Here is a 17,772-nt window from a genome sequence, read left to right as displayed (position 1 = left end):
ACCGCAGAACCACACTCGTTTAAAAAAAAAATTATGTCAGGGTAACAATAACATCATATGAATTTGTTTCAAAGAGTGTGCATGAGTTTTACAGAGGAGCAAAGCATCAAATAAGCACATAAAAGAGAAACAAATACAACAATAAAGAGAAAAACAAATAATATTAACTTATGTGTTGAGAAAATTAAAAAGGGAAAATAAGTTAACCGTTCTAATGGCTTTAAGATTTTTAGAGGACGCAATAGTTCTAATGTACTGTTGAATTTCCTTTTCAAAAACAATAAAACAAGGTATACGCTGAGAGAATTTACAGTGGTGTATATGAAACTTAGCAAGGATTAAAAGGAGATTAATAATAAAATATTCCTTACTTTTATCATCAGGAGCATTAAAAAAAACCCAGCAGGATATCCTTAAAAGATGACAAGAATCCTGGTAGTATTTTACGATGAAAATCTAAAGAAAGTTCAATCCAAAAGCATTGTGTATGAGGGCAACTCCAAAAATATGGTCAGCAGTTTCATTGGGTATATTACAGAACGAGCAGCATGTATCTATATCGGATTTAAATATTTTCAAAAATGTCTTGGCTGGGTAAAATCTGTGTAACAGTTTAAATTAAATTTCTCTAATTTTGTTAGTTATTATATATTTTACAGATAACGACCAAACTTTTTTCCCATTGAATCTGGTCATATATTTCCATCCAAAAAAACTTCAGAATCACACACATTTTAGGCACACACAATCTAGCACACACGATTTAGGCAAACTATATATGGTAACTAACTAACTCATTAGGAGCATTATCGCCACCTATTGCATTTCACAAATATGTTTTCCCATTTCAGTCATTATTATTATATCGTAACAATAATTTTAACATCTCTGCAGTTTCTGAACTCAAATTATGTAAATAAAATAATTGGTTAAATACACTTATGACTTTATTCATGTGTCCACAAAGAAAACATAGACCGTCTAATTGTAGTGTAATGAACTAATTCAGGATCTTAATGTTATCATACTTGGTTAAAACCACTTTGTTGTAAAATATAAAAAGCAAACAATAATGTGTCACAATAAAATTAATTACTATAGTATATCATTTAAACAATATATAAAATAGTTATAAACTGATTTTCTCAACTGACTATCTGATTATAAACTACCATCTTTTACTAAACTGTCACAGCTATATATATATATATATATATATATATATATATATATATATATATATATATATGTATGTGTGTATATATATATATATATATATATATATATATATATATATATATATATATATATATATATATATATTTACTTATTATTTATTAAATTAATTATTAATAGTTAATTTGTTTCTATTGCTAAATTTTGGTTTAAAAACAATACATTGCTCACTATAAACTACTACAGTATTTAATGTGGGAAATCATTATTTAAAAAGTTATAGGAAAATTAAGCAAATACACGCTATTAAAACGCTTGAGTAAAATATTAATATAGTGCTATACATTTATTACATTTAAAAAGATTTTATTACATGTAAAATGTTTTATTGACTATATTAACTTGCCATTATTTCCTTCATTATAAATGAATCCATTATATAAATTAAACCTGTCCAATTTAGATCTTTCAGCAAGGCCAGCAAACGTATAATAATGACTGATTATCTATGATGACTGAAAACTGTTCTGTCTATTATATTGAATGGCGATCGGAAACAATGTTCCCCATTCGCCCGTCTCGATCGCAATATTTGTGAAATAAAGTAAACATTGTTTATTGTGTACATTATTTATTAACCATATATATCAAAATATATCGATGGCAATGTCCAAGAAGACGTTAATAACATTAACATCCGTTGTAACCATATATGGTTTGCCTAGATTGTGTGTGCCTAAAACGTGTGTGGTTCTGCGGGCCTGCAGCTGGATATTATTGGGTTTAAAAGCAAAGCTAAAAAATACCAAGGAAATGTGTGTATACTTTTGACTGTCTAGAAATGTAAAAAAAAAAAATTCTCCAAAAAGAATTTTAAATTTTCTGGTATTTAGCAAATGTAAATCATTCAAGTTATCCTAACGGACCTAAAATAGTAAACGTTTAGTCTGATTTACCATCAGAATGATGACAGAATAGATTACAGTAAGGATAACAGGATGACAGCAAAAAATACAGAAGAAAAACCATGCAAAGCAACAAATAACACGCATGTCAGTTTACACATTTATCAGACCAAGTACACATTTTTAGCAAAAAACGGTAAGGTTAAATGCTAAATAATTTTCGACCAAAAACAAACAAACTGTAATCAATAAATAAAAACTGAATATGTGAAAAAAACAGATCAGGCAAATATTTTATGCCTTTAAAAAATTGTAAAAGATTTTGAATGTAATAAAACAAAAGCAGTTTTATCTGTTAGATCAGACAGAATCAGATTTCATTTTTTTCCTGTTATGTAAAACCAATTAAACCTACCAATAAGAAAATCTTTTGCTTGGTACTCCTAACCCTTTAAAAAGTCTTTAGTTCGAGAGTTTCATTGAGTAAACCAAGAGCAGACATGAGACCAGCTGATGGGTAGATTATTGTAGTTTGTAAGTACTTTATTGAATGATCTTAATTGTATTTCAGAGCTTTGACTTATTAACCACAAATCCAATAAGTGTTAATGAACAAAGAATTTGAAACATCAATTAAAAATCACTGTTTTAAAACATTTTCCTGTTGCGTTAAATGAACTTGCTGCCTTTTTATTGAGTGCTAAGCATTACTGTGTAATTGCACTGTGAACAGCTTTTGTAAATGTTTGCCACAGATGCTTTCTTCAGATGGCCACGCTGTTGGGGATTCTGTCTGGACACAGATACCAGTAGGGCAGTTCCAGAGTTTCATTTCGTCTCCTGATGGTCTTAGTGACGTCAACTAATTTCTTGCGGAAATTCTTAATTGCTTCCATGGCTGGTTCTTCAGTGAAGTACTTATCTGGGTACACGCCTAAAAACAGCTGGACAGAAGATTGGGACAAAACAATGCATTTATTTTTACATCAATGCATAATTGGAAGCAAGTAGACTGCTCAAAAAATTATAAAGGGAGCATTCAAATAACACATCCTAGATCTGAATGAATGAATTATTCTTATTACATACATTGTTCTTTACATAGTTGGATGTGCTGACAATAAGATCACACAAAAATTATCAAAGCAAATCAAATATTTTAGCCTATGGATGTCTGGATTTGGAGTCACACTCAAAATTGAATTGGAAAAACACATTCCAGGCTGAATCAAATGTACCAATGTGATGTCATTAAAACTAGTCAAATTGAGGCTCGGTAGTGTGTGTGGCCTCCTTGAGTCTGTATGAACTCCCGACGACGCATGAGCATGCTCCTGATGAGGTGGTGGAAAGTTTCCTAAAGGATCTCTTCCCAGACCTGAACTGAAGCATCTGCCAACTTCCTGTGGCACCAAGAGTCTGTGATGCAACAGATGTGGCATTGGTGGATGAAGCGAGACATGGTGTCCCAGAAGTGCTCAATTGGATTCAGGTCTGGGGAACGGGCAGGTTAGTCCATAGGATCAGTGCCTTTGTCTTGCAGGAACTGTTGACACACGCAAGCCACATAAGGGTCTAGAGTTATCTTGCATTAGGAGGGACCCAGAGCCAACTGCACTGGCATGTGGTCTCACAAGCGGTCTGAGAATTTCACCTGGGTACCTAATGGCAGTCAGGCTACCTCTGGCAGGCACATGGAGGGCTGAAGAAAGAAATGCAACCCCACATCATTACTGACCCACTGCCAAACCAGTCATGCTGGAGGATCTTCACAGTGTCTCCAGACATTTGTAAATTTGCAGTCTTGGTGTTCTCTGGTAAATACCAAACATCCTGCATGGTGTTGGGCTGTAAGGCCCCCGACCCTCATTCCACCCTCATGGAGTCTTTTTCTGACCATGTGAGCAGACACATGCATATTTGCAACCCAAGCTCATTCTGGAAACGTAGCCCCGCGGACGTTTCTGGAGACCGCAATTTACATGGCCGGAGGTACGTACGGCCGCGTTTAGTTTTTTTCATGCAAACGCTGCGGGGCGGTGGGGCGCCTCTCCACTCCCCCTCTTCGCGCTTGCCGGCCGACGGCTCGCCTCCGAGTGGAGGGCTTTCCCGATGCAACCAGTTTGTCCGCTTAGCTCACAGCGTTGCGTTGGCGGAGCGGAGGCCCCGGAGGAGGAGGAGCCGGCCGCGGGGACGACGACCGGGATCGAGTCCAGGGAACAGCGGTTCTGGAAATCAGGTAAGATGAAAAACAGAATTCGAAAAAATAAGGGCGAGAACGCAGCAGGATCCGAAAACGCGGTCGAAATCGAAGACGAGGGCTTTTTTTTTTTTTTTCTGGACGGCTTTTGCAAACCGTCGCTTGGGTTTGAGGAGGAAGAGGAGGGCGGCCGGGTCGGCCGATCCGGCAGCTTTTTGCGCGAGAACAGCGCGGGCGCGAACGGCTAGCACTCCTGAGAGGTGCCCGAGACGCGCAAAAGCGCGCTCAGCGGCCTCTCGCGGATCTGTGAAAACAAAAAAACGCGGGGCTACGTTTCCACAATGAGCCGAGGTTGCATATTTGTGGCCTGCTGGAGGTCATTTTGCAGGGCTCTGGCAGTGCTCCTCCTGTTCCTCCTTGCACAAATGCAGGTGTAGCGGTCCTGCTGCTGGGTTGTTGCCCTCCTACGGCCTCCTCCATGCCTCCTGATGTACTGGCCTGTCTCCTGGTAGTGCACTACGCTGACAGACAAGGCAAACCTTCTTGCTACAGCTCACATTGATGTGCCATCTTGAATGAGTTGCACTACCTGGGTCACCTGTGTGGGTTGTAGACTCTGTCTCAAGCCCACTAGAGTGAAAGCATCACCAGCATTCAAAAGTGACCAAAACATCAGCCAGAAAGCAAAGGAACTGAGAAGTGGTCTGTGGTCACCACCTACCGTACTACTCCTTTATTAGGGGTGTCTTGCTTATTGTCTATAATCTCCACCAGTTGTCTATCCTGTTTGAACAACATCATGTGAAATTAATTTGTCAACCAGTGTTTCTTCCTAAGTGGGCAGTTTGGTTTCACAGAAGTGTGACTGACATGGAGTTACATTGTGTTGTTTAAGTGTTCCCTTTATTTTTTGAGCAGTGTATATTGTAAGTTAGTTATGAAGAATCAGTTATCAAACCTCGTTGTCCTGGAACTGACTGAGGATCCAAATTGTTCCTAGATGCAAACTGGAGCGTCCGTGGTCTGGCAGACTCTCCATGATGTACTTCATATCCACTTTGCCTTTCTCTATGGGAGGAGGTTTCCGCATGGTGGACGGAGTGTTCGGGATCCAGGCATACCAGTCAAACTGGAACACAGGAGAGACACACAGATATCAGCATTATTATTTTACAGAGGCCTATTATGTATTCCTCCAGAGAAGTGTGTGAAATCCCACCTGTCCAAAGTTGATTGCTGCATGTTGTGCTGAAGCTGTGAAAATCACGATGGTCAGATACTCAACCAACTGCTCCCGGGTTTTCAGGGCATTCGGAAATTCTGTATACATTTAAAAGCACCACCATATAAGCACAATGCACATGCAAGCACACAAACATGCACTTTTAGTGGTTTAGCAGATGCTTTTATCCAAAGCAACTTACAATAAGGAAGGAATCATTTGGAGAGCTGTTCATGATGGAAGTCCAGCTAGGACAGCTGTGCCAAATGCTAAATGAGCAAATGACTGATCTTTGTAATGATATATAGTGCAAACCTGCATGATCATGCTTTTTTCAATGTGACCTTAGAAGGGCAACTGCTCATTAAAGGCCACACTGAATTCATTCATTCATTCATTTTCTTGTCGGCTTAGTACCTTTATTAATCCGGGGTCGCCACAGCGGAATGAACCGCTAACTTATCCAGCAAGTTTATACACAGCGAATGCCCTTCCAGCCGCAACCCATCTCTGGGAAACATCCACACACACATTCACACACTACCGACAATTTAGCCAACCCAATTCACCTGTACCGCATGTCTTTGGACTGTGGGGGAAACCGGAGCACCCTGAGGAAACCCAAGCGAAGGCAGGGAGAACATGCAAACTCCACACAGAAACACCAACTGAGCCAGGGTCGAACCAGCAACCCAGCAACCTTCTTGCTGTGAGGCAACAGCACTACCTACTGCGCCACTGCCTCGCCTGCCACACTGAATTGGCAGGGATAATTGTAGCTGAATCCAGTGTGATCATAGTGTTATAATGTTTGGTCAGAGTTGCAGGGAGTAAAAGAATTCGTTTTAGCGTGATCGAGCAGGTGATGGTCTTTACTGCTCAAGATCAGTTACTGCTGAATCTTCAAGATTAAATGAGTGATGGAGTTCTGTGGTCAATGTTGTAAAAAAAGTACGATTTTAAACAATGTGACCACAATGGGTGTAAATGGAGAAACGGACAGGTCCAGGAACCGATCCCTGAGGTATACCTGTGACCTGCTGGTGTGCTTTGTATACATCTACAATGATCTGCCAATGAGGTAGGACTCCAACCTCCTTCCTCGATGATGTCCATTGAGGAGAGAACAGACTCGGGCAGACATTTATAGTATAGTAAAAATAATCCTGTACTCACCACCGTTATTGGGGCAATTCTTCATACCATAGGAGCAAACATCCTGAACAAAGGCCTGGATCTCCTCATCTTCCTGAACGGTCTCATCACTACTATAGTAGAATTTGACCACATCAGAAACAAAGCTGGAGGAAGGCAAATGATGAATCAGCAAATAAAATTAATACTAGTAGAAAAAACTGTACTTTCTGCATATATATTTAAATACATTTTCACTGCCTCCCAGACCATCATGCCATCATCTCTGTAGTAGTAGTTTGGCAGATCTTCCTTGTTATCAACATTTCGAATTTTCATGGCCTCAGGGAAGCACAGGGACTTATAGGTTAATGTCTGCATACCCTTTCGGATCACTTGCTCAATTCCAATTCCACCAGTGCTATCAACCTATAAATAAAAGGAAGGACACAGATGTGTTCTTGCACACAAAACAGAAATCTAGATGATAAAATATGAAAGTTCTAATATAGATTGCCTCTTCAGACTTTATAAAAAAGGAATGTGAAAAAATTGGTCACTAAAATACAGATGTGGAAATGCTGTAGTTTCTTTTGTATTTTGAAGTGGTGAACGTACCTTTCCAAAGACTCCACCCTCATTGATGAGTGTTTCCCGTGCTGCAGTGTTGATGGCAATGGTGAAACGGACATGAGGGATCAGTAACTGTAAGGAGAAAATAAGACATTAGACATCTAGGCCACACTTTCAGTGTTTGTACCACAGAATCCATACCAGTAACTGAAATATAAACATTTAATAAAAAATGAAATCTTCTAACACCAAATTTCATAGTATGTGGTTTGCCCAGGTAAAATGAAATAAAAATAAAATGTCAAGAACATCTGATCCAGGGAATTGGTAATCAAAGTAATCTCAAATGCATATTGTCATCTATGGCTTAACCAACATTAAACACCAAGTGCTGTATACTCTACCTTGTACACAGGGTGGACAGCGGAGAGCTGTCTGAACATGGCTATGGTAAACACCTCAGATATCAGGTGTGTCCTGAGAAGGTGTGTGACCAGCTGGTGTACGTTGTAGTCGGAGGATTTCACCCACATTTTGGCCAACAACCAGTCATACTCATCGTCAGTGGGAAGAAAGACTGTGTTCATCTCTCCTGGAGTCGTCTGACGACTGAGCTGTTCCAGAAACCAGAGCAGAATATTTATTAAAATGTCCACAGTTATGTTTGAGCACTGACTTAGTATTAAAAAGTCATCTTTAAACAATTCTTTTCCCACAGCTACCTGAATAGCGATTGGTATAAATTCATTTTGTCCATTCTTGTAAAACAGGCAGAAGGGGGTGGCCAAATACTGCTGGGTGCTGGGGTCTGTGTCATTGGGTTGCACGTCCTCCAGTATTTCATAGTCTGCTATGTAGATGTTTCCTGCCTGTAAAGGAGAAGTTTTTAGCAATGGAGCCAAAGAGTGATACTGTCAAGAAAGTCTGTTTATCATTATTTATTCACGTCCAGAATTGACCACAACAGCATCATTCATTGTGGTACATAATCTAAGAAACAACTACGCTCTGAATTATTTCAGCTTCTACTGTTAGAAGCTGTGTATGGTAACAAAACAGCAATCTGATCTATACCATTTCATAAGGTTTACCTAGAACAACAATACAGTAAAAGGGTTGTCAGGTATCTATGATTTCCTATGTCATGTTGCTCTATGTGCTTTTGTTTATATCACGTGATTACTTTTAGTTCTGTTTTCCTGTCATTAATCAGTGTTCATTAGTTCCACTTGTGTTCTCAACCCTGTTAGTAATATAGTTAATCATGTCTTGTGTATTTGTACTCCTAAGTTTCAACATTATTTGTTAAATATTTCTTAAAATTCATTAAGTCTCTTTTTTCCTGACCTTTAATTCCTCCTGCAGTGTGGTTCCTCTATCCAGGGAGTTCTCCACCATCTCCTGCGTTACAGCAAACTTGTCTGGAAGTTTTGTGCACTTTTTGATCATCACAGGATTGCAGCCATTTAAGAACTGATAACCAAACACAGCATCTTTAGTCCAGTTCTGCATCACATACTCTGTCAAGGGGAAAAATATAGTGAGTTGTCAGTGAGTTAATAGATGCATGAATAATCTTTTGGTTTGCTAACAGAATAATGGTTATGTTGTAAATGAGGGCGATACCAATCCTCTCGTGCACCACCAGAGGGAGCCATCGCCCGAATTCCAATTCGACTCACGGACTCAAATTCCCATAAGCCCTTCTACCTGCTACTGATTGCGGTCCAGGTGCCTCTCATCATCCCATTGCATATATACCACACTCACGCTCTGGTCAATGCGAAGTCTTGATTTGACCTGCTGTCATTACTGAGCGATTTCTCCTCCACTTCTCTGATTGATCTGTGTTTTGACCCTTTGCCCGACTCAACGACTAAGAAAGACATCTGCCTGCCCCGAACTCTAGCCTGTTATTTCGACCAAGTAAGATATCTGCCTGCCTTGAACTCTAGCCTGAACTTCGTTCTGATTTCTGATTTGCCCCTTGTTGTTGCTTGTATGTGTGCTTTCAATAAAGCTCGCAAATGGATTCAATGCCGTCTGACTCATCACAACAGGTTACCAGTTCATCTGTTTTGGCAACATAATCATTTACACTCAGTAGATGGCTCAATTTAAAAAAAAACATATCATGAAATTATTCATACCTGACTCTGTGTTCTTGATGGTTATGAATACTTTTTCAAAATCTGCAAAATCTTTCCAAGACTGGAACAAACTCTCAAGTTTATTAAGTCCAAGATTCTCAGCTCTGAAGAAGAAAAATATAGCTGAATGCTCAAAATTAGATCAGATTTTTAGTGTCTGATTCTGCTCAAGCTAAGGTTATAAATGTTACAAGAAATCAATGTTAGGCATATATGTGAAAAGATGATGCAAACAGGATAACCTACGCTTTAAAGGCATTCAAAGAGAAGTCCACTGCTTTTGCTGTATCAAACTGAACATCCAGAGGAAGTTCAGAGGACTTATTGGCATCTATGGACATTAGGAAGCCAGATTTCCACTCATTCCACCTGCAAAAGAGACAGTTTAGTTATCAGACTGAACATTTATTGTTGTAACAATGGGTTGAATAAAGCAGCTCAGTGTAAACTGTACAAGAATCTAAAAAAAAAACTAATTGTCTGGGGAAAAGACAGCATTAATACTACCAATTGATTAAACTCTGGTGAAGCCTGTGGTATAATACCTGAACTTTTCTCGTCTGTTTTCCAGTTCCAGGTGCCTGCACTCTTTCAGTATTGAGAGCTTTTCATCTTGAGGCAATCGACCTGAAGGAACAGGCATACAAGATGTATAAATACACAGAAATGCACAAAGGAGAGTATATTTCCTCATTCAGGACATTACCCCGTCCTTCTGGAAGAACCAGCTCCTTTTGATCAGCTATCCACCGATAACAGGGGAACTCGAAGCAGTCTCCAGTGGGTGCTGTTACACTGATGCTCCTGCAGTACCAATCATCATTGATCAGGAACTTCTCCTTCTCCAGTTTGACCAGCAGAAGCTCTCCAAGAGTCTCCTCCACATGGATGTCAATGGAAACCACCTTTAACAACAACAACAACTTCAGTTAGACAATTCAATCACAGAGCTTATGTGCAAAAAATTAAAGAGAACGAATAACATCAGATTGATCAAAATGACAGTGAAGATTCTCTGGGTTTGTGATATAAACTAACATTCATCCATCTCTACCACAATCATTGCACACCATCTTGCTCTTTTTCTCCATTCTTCAGGGGTGGACAGAGAAACCTTCTGCTTCTATTTTCCAAAAGATTTAGAGCAGGGGTCACCAATCCTGGCCCTGGAGGGCCGGTGTCCCTGCACGGTTTAGCTCCATCTTGGCTCAATACACCTGCCTGGGTGATTCAAGTATACCTAGTAAGACCTTGATTAGCTTGTTCAGGTGTGTTTGATTAGGGTTGGAGCTAAAATCTGCAGGACACCGGCCCTCCAGGAACAAGTTTGGTGACCACTGATTTAGAGCAACACCACTTACAGTATATCAAGCTGAGCTCATGAAGGAGACGGAGAAACAGAGTGATGTTGGGTCGCCCAACACAGCACTGTGTGAAAAAAACTGCATCATTGCAGACCTCAAGAGAGCATTGGCTTAGCTGTAGTGGGTGACTTTTTCAGGACTGGAGTGACAGAAATGCATCAATGACATGACTTGCACAAGGATGTAGATTTATTCAACAAGGTTCTTCTCAGAAAAGCTTTCCTTCAACCTTCACAGCCAACACATCTTGGTTTCCCCTATGCACCCATAGTGGCACAATCAGTATACAGAGATCCCAGGGTCCCCCAGCCTCAACAGATGGAGACTGTTGAGGAACCGACAGTTTTAGTCTAAAATTGACTGCTGTGTCAGATGAAGAAGAGCCGGAGTCAGAGATTGAATTGAATAAAGTTTGCTGAAGATTTCAGGTTCAGCAGAGGCCAGCTTCAACAGCTGCAAAGAGCTTCGCTCACAATTTCAAAACAACAATTTTATTGTAACATAACATTTCTACTGTGTCATAGGTATTGGTGTTTTAACCTGAATGGTTAAAAGACAGCTAGACCATTCCAGAGATAGAACATTTCAATGTTCTATGCATGTACAATTCTAAACAATATCTCCAATAATCACTTAGCATCACAAGGGTCAGACATAACAGGAGAAGATTTCTGTAGTCAGGATGATCAGATGTGAAATACAGCTCGTCTTCATGTCTCCAATGATGAAGAGCACAATTTATATCTAGTGACAACTGTTCAAGTAGCGTCAAACATCCAGTTACACATGAGAGGTCTCAGTGACCTCTTCGATAGGCCTGAAGATCTAACTTGACAAACAGAAAAAAGTAATGACGCACATCATTCCAGTTTTACTCTTAAGAGGGATGACACTCAGGTCATCATATAATCTGCACCCCTAAGCATACAACCTAATTATCATAATGACATAAAGGATATGTGTTAACTTTGATTACTCCACTTCTTTCAGACACAGACAAAACAGACCCAGCACAGAGGTAAGGTCTCAGTCGTGATGGCAGTGGCTAGACATTGCTTCCTTAACCTTCAAGAAGGCAAAAAGAGGCAGGTGACCTAACCAGGGTTTAACTTCAGTGCAAACCACTACACTCACAGAGTAACATCCCTTCTTGCACTACAGTCTTGATCTCTCTTTTAAGTAAAGAGGCATCAGGAGTCTTTAATTACTTGCATTAATCACGCCAGAGGTAATTCGCATAGTGAGATACCTCACTCCTGATATAAAAGAAACTGGGGTGATGCAGATTTTTCATTAATTAAAATGAGAATTCCATTTAAAACTGATATCTGAACATCCTGAAATCTAAATCTTACCGTTCCTCTGTCCAAACGTTCAAACCAGGATTTGTCCAGCAGAGTTCGGTCGCTGCTTCTCTCTTTGCCCACCAGCGTCAGGTAGATGTAGTTCAGAGTCCCAGCAAACACTTGGTTTCCAGTCGTGACAGACACTGTGTACGTGAACATTCTGCTGAAATGGAGAAGACGAGTACATCACAATCTGTGGCCAGTTTATCAAACATGATAAAAGTATTATCATCACAAAATACATTTCAAGAGTTCGCACTTAGATATTGCTTGATAACATTAGCAGGTTTGGCTTGATGTATTGGGAGAGAACCCTGAGCTCAGAGATAATTGAGCCCAGGGCTCCCGCCTGGTTGATGAGCAAGTGAAGGGTACGAGATCAGGAAGTTCTCAAGAGCTCACCTGGTAAAGGAGAAAAAGGGCGATATAGGGTGGAAGGGGGATCAAATTGTCCGATTGACTTAGTAATGATTATGGATGGGAGACCAGCCATGATCAGTCATATCAGGTGCTCCTCTCAAAATTAGTTCGTGAAACTTCACTTAAAAACTGAAACAAAAATAACACTAGCAGAGCTCAACTACCTGCTGAAAGTAGATTTGCAATAGTTATTCAAGAATGCAATGAGCGAAGCAGTGGCGCATTAGGTAGTGCTGTCGCCTCACAGCAAGAGAGTAGCTGGGTTGCTGATTCGAACCTCGGCTCAGTTAGCATTTCTGAGAGGAGTTTGCATGTTCTCCCTGCAGTCGCGTGGGTTTCCTCTGGGTGCTCTGGTTTCCCCCACAGTCCAAAGACATGCTACAGGTGAATTGGGTAGGCTAAATTGTCTGTAGTGTATGAGGGTGACAGGCTGGCTGGAATGTGCAAAAAAGTCGTTATCATATGGACAAGTCTAAATGGAGGACTTGTTCCAAAAGAGCCGACCCCGCAACCATATGGGACTAAGGCCAAAGAAGAAGATTCAAGAATGCAATGGGTTGTGCAGCAATTGATCAGTTTTATTAATATATATTAAGGACACACATCATTGTAAAAAAAAAAAAAAAAAAGACAGAATCAACAGCTGCACAACACAACTCTGTAGTGGGCATTGTAAATAAGGACGGTCAGTCAGTTGAACTTGTGGTTTTTCAGTGTATTGGTGCTCAAAGGTCTGCTGTTGGTTTTTCTCTCCTCAGTCTGAATACATTTGCAATGCAGGCTGTTCTCATAGTCTTTACTATTCATTCATTTATTTTCCTTCGGCTTAGTCCCTTATTTATTAAGGGTAGCCACGGCGGAATGAACTGCCTATTCTGGCATGTTTTACGCAGTGGATACCATTCTAGCCGCAACCCAGTACTGTGATACACACACACACACTCTCTCACATTCACACACTACATCCAATTTAGTTAATAAATTCCCCTATAGCGCATGTGTTTGGACTGTGGGGGAAACCGGAGCATTCGGAGGAAACCCACACCAACAAGTGGGGAACATGCAAACCTTGCTGTGAGGCAACAGTGCTAACCGCTGAGCCACTGTAATGCCTTACTAAAAAATATGTCAAGTGAAAGTTTCACTTTTTCCTGAACTGAATCAGTTCTGAGCTCTCAGAAGTGGGAAATTCCCTTTTCTGGAGGCTCATCAGACACTTCCTCTTCTGTCTGCGGTTCTTCAGCTTCTCTCTTTCTAAATCTAACCACAGTGGTATTCAGTGGTATCTCATTTGTGAATTTTCATCTGACAACAGCAGTTCCACAATGGCTTTTAATGAAGCTGTTTTTTTTTTTAGTAAGAGACAGAAAACATTAGTATTAACCAACCCTACTACACAGATTTACACTTGACTGTTTGCACAGATAGTTTTATAATCTCCTCTGATTTCACTCCTGTTATCATGACCTCAATGAATCACCAGGAGCGGCTCATTCAGAACCAGCAGCACATCTTTTAATTTCCTTAAATCTCCAACACATTAAATATGTTTGACCACAGCTCTGCATTACTGAAATACTAAATCAAGATACAGTTAAAAATTGTTAGTATTATAGTATTTCACAGCATTGAAGCAACATGATGGTATTTATTTTACCTGGTTTCTCATTCTTATTCGGGCAAATTTCTAGTTTTATGCAGCAATATTGATCAAAGTTGGCCTAAAACACATTAACTGTAATAAGACTGATGATTGCCAGTTAAAAACCACTAAGAGTCTTTCAGTTCAGAATGTTGCTCATTGTTCAACTGAAGCATTTCCCAGAGATGGGTTGCAGCTGGAAGGGCATCTGCTGCGTAAAATCTTGCTGGATAAGTTGGCGGTTCATTCCGCTGTGACGACCCCGGATTAATAAAGGGACTAAGCCGACAAGAAAATGAATGAATGAATGTTCAACTGAAGCAAATGTTATCACTATAAATATATCACTAAAAAATTAAACTACAGTCAGTGAGGGCGAGAGTGAAATCTGTCATCAAGGATGAATGACCTGATCTTGCCATCAAAGCAAAAAAAAAAAAAAAAAAAAAAACATTTGACAGAATGCATTTAGGTTATTTGAAATAAGCCTTTTTCTAAAACATAATCCAAATGTTATTTAAAATAATATAGATTAGATTATATCATTATCAATATATAGGGACCTTGGAAAACACCCATTAACTGACTCTGCCATGCAAAATGTGATAATTATTTATTTTTTGTCATTTAAGTAACCTGGTCATATTGACTCTACAGGCCCATAGCGGGTGGCTCAGGTGGTTTGGAAGACCCACCCCTCACTGACAAGTTCCAGAATTTGTCCTATACTCATTTGTCCTATTTGGAGTGCTATGCCATCATAAATAGTGAAAATAACTTATCAAAAAAGTCATTAAGATCAAACAGAATCCTCTGTTGGCTGTTGCTTCGGTGTGACTTCAGCTAATCAGTTTTTGGCCAATGCAAACAATCATTTTTCATGAGTCCAACATCCAGCAGTGCAAGAAAACATACAATCTTGACAAACGTGAAGTCATCTTTCACTACTGTATTGTTTATAAATGGAGGAAAGATTTTACAATAAATCTTGAACTTTATTCTTGAAAGAAAAAATGACGATGAAAAGGCGTGAAGCACCAAAAGTGGAACAAATTAAAATAAATTTGAATATTAATTTGGCTATTGTTGTGTTATCCATGAATTTTCAAATGTACTATTTACAAGAGAGGCTAGAAAATTGGTGAAGATCTACATAATTATTGTTGTTATTATGTTTAAACATTTTATTATTCACAGGGCCAAATTCTGAATGAGGAGAGTTGAATGTGCTGGCCAGTTTGTTATTTGTCTAATAAATGACAATAGGCCACAGTTTTTATTTTAAAATTTTAACAGATTCCTATTTTTTTCTAATTATATACGATGTAATAAATTTGTATTACAAAAAAATAAGTAATAAGTCTTGTTGGCTCTCCACAAACACTAGTGTCAAATCTCAGCATCTGAAGAAATCTCATCAGTTTCACCACAGCAAACCATTGGTCCACTAACCTGCAGCTCAGACTCCAGACGATGCCTCTGAATATGCTTCAATCCCGTCCAGGAAACTATTACAAATTAGAGTGAATCCTCCAGATTAAAGAGTTTATATAGAGAGATGGAGTAGATGATTAAATGACTCATCCTCTACTGTGATTGGCTGTTCCTGTGAGCTGTTGAGCAACAGATTTCTGTCACCAAGCAAAGCTAATCTGGTTTTTGATCACTTTTATTTCTTTTGCTTTCACATATTAGTCAGGGAATTACTTTACACAATCGTCGTATGACACTAACTTTTTGCTGACGTGTTGGTAAATTTCACACAAATGCTAATAATGTTTTTGCATTTAGCAGGAAATGAAATGCTGGTGGTTTTTGGTTACTTCGAAGTAATTGTTTAGTATTGAGGTTTTTCTACAGTTGTGTTTTTTCTACAGCCTGATCTCACGAGAAAACGCAAGCATTTAACGTTTTGCCAGTTTAGTGGCTAATTCGTACGAATTCGTATGAGTTCAGTCGTACGAAATTGTAGGATTTCAAAAAGGAGCCGTGTCACCTAATCCCAACCGTCATTGGGGGATGAGCAAATCGTACTAAATTGTACGAATTAGATCGTACGAATTCATACGAATTAGCCACTAAATGGAAGTTACGAATTGCCGTGAGATTGTGTTGTTTTTTTCCTATATTTGTTCTAATTTCAGGACCATTTCCAGTGGATGTAAGTCACAATAGCGGGGAAAATGCAATGTTGAATTTTGTTTTATTGGAATAAATGCATTTTAGAGCCACATTGGTAAACTTCGAAGCCTTACAAACTATGTCTGCATGAATAAGAATGAGTAAACAGGTGAAAGAAATGTGATGGTGAAATATTAAACATCTTCGGCAAATGCTATGATTTAATGTGTTGCTTTCACATCCATATTGAATATAATGAAAGAGTACAACAAAATATAGACTTTATTCTGTCTGTGGTCAAACATGTTTAATGTATTTGAGATTTAAGGAAGTTAAAAGATGTGCTGCTGTTAAATGAGCCGCTCCTGGTGATTCACTGAGGTCGTGGAAACAGAGATTATGAAGCTGTCTGTGCAAATAATCATGAGTAAATCTGAATATGAGGGTTAGTAGTTCCTCTTACAAGACAAGACTTGATTTTGACAGGTTTTACTAGTTTTGGTGACTGTTGAAAAAAAGCATCTTCTAGAAGGATTCAGTGTTTTGGGTTGTATCTGATTTCTGAAATCTATCTGATCTAACAAAACAATTACATCATCCAGGCCATCGCACCACACATTTACTCAAATTACTTTTTGGAGACCTTTATGACCTCTATACCACTAATTCTGAACTACTTGGTGGCAGCAAATCACAGATAAATAATATCTAAAAAATGTTCACACTTCTGATAACAGTGAAAAAGTGGATTTATTTATTTTTTCATTTCAATACATATTTTTTTATTTGAGTTTAACCTATTAAAAAAAAATATTCAAGCATTTTTAACTGGTTTGGTATTTTATTGGGGGCCAAAAGCTTAATGAAAGAATGCTATTACTTTATGTATTTGTAAGATTCCAAAATATCAGACCCTGAAAAGTGGTCTTTATTTTACAGTAATATTTCACTGGTCTATGTTGATTTGGTTTTTGACTTTGATAAGATCTTTGCCAGATGCTCTCCTTCCTGAGAGATGGTTAACTCATCAAATTCACCAGGCAAGGGTCTCTGTGACGTTTCTATTGTCTTGAATTTATGGCTGTTTGTTTTGACTTGAGTATATAAGGTAAAGATATGGTATGTGTCGGGGAGATCTTGTAAAAAGACACCCCTTTGCAGCATCTCTGAGACTTATGCTGCAATGTATTTCTCTGGTCAGGTATGCATCAATAACTCTTTGATTTATCTTTGATTAATGGATGTTGTATTGTTACAGTCTCATCTCTGAATTGGCTTCCTGATGGTTTTATTATGTAATTGGCAGAATACAATTTGACCTGACAAATAAAATGTTAAGTTTTGATTCATTCTGAATTGTCCTGAAATCTTTTATATCCAGTAGATTACGTGGAGTCTTTTGCTACCTTTATGGTCTGGCATGGTTAGATTTTGATTGATAGACGCAATTGATCATACGCAGCCGTTCTGGGCCGATAACATGTAGATCTTTTAATCATCTAATCGCTGATTCTAGCAA

General features: G+C 38.8%; 1 protein-coding gene and 1 long non-coding RNA gene across 3 annotated transcripts; one reads left to right on the top strand and one right to left on the bottom strand.

Annotated features, from left to right (window-relative positions):
• Positions 1-2,592: 2,592 nt before the first annotated feature.
• Positions 2,593-15,654, bottom strand: alox5b.2 (arachidonate 5-lipoxygenase b, tandem duplicate 2). 2 transcript variants are annotated; one of them, XM_087283297.1, is made up of 15 exons: positions 15,585-15,654; positions 12,080-12,230; positions 10,067-10,265; positions 9,906-9,987; positions 9,607-9,729; positions 9,361-9,464; positions 8,558-8,730; positions 7,933-8,079; positions 7,615-7,824; positions 7,256-7,342; positions 6,888-7,066; positions 6,680-6,804; positions 5,501-5,601; positions 5,240-5,410; positions 2,593-3,025 (listed from the first exon to the last, which is right to left on the bottom strand). In XM_087283297.1, exons 2-15 carry the CDS (start codon positions 12,227-12,229, stop codon positions 2,846-2,848), a joined length of 2,031 nt encoding a protein of 676 aa, XP_087139423.1. In that variant the 5' UTR covers position 12,230; positions 15,585-15,654; the 3' UTR covers positions 2,593-2,845.
• Positions 8,993-12,835, top strand: LOC147833542 (uncharacterized). Its single transcript, XR_015508980.1, has 3 exons — positions 8,993-9,136; positions 9,932-10,537; positions 10,680-12,835. It is a non-coding gene; the product is annotated as an uncharacterized LOC147833542 (long non-coding RNA).
• Positions 15,655-17,772: the final 2,118 nt, after the last annotated feature.

Source organism: Danio rerio, chromosome 15, assembly GCF_052040795.2.
Source record: "Danio rerio strain M-AB ecotype USA chromosome 15, GRCz13ab, whole genome shotgun sequence".
NCBI lineage: Eukaryota > Metazoa > Chordata > Actinopteri > Cypriniformes > Danionidae > Danio > Danio rerio.
Note: the sequence above shows the minus strand (reverse complement) of the source record. Positions and strands in the feature narration are given on the sequence as shown.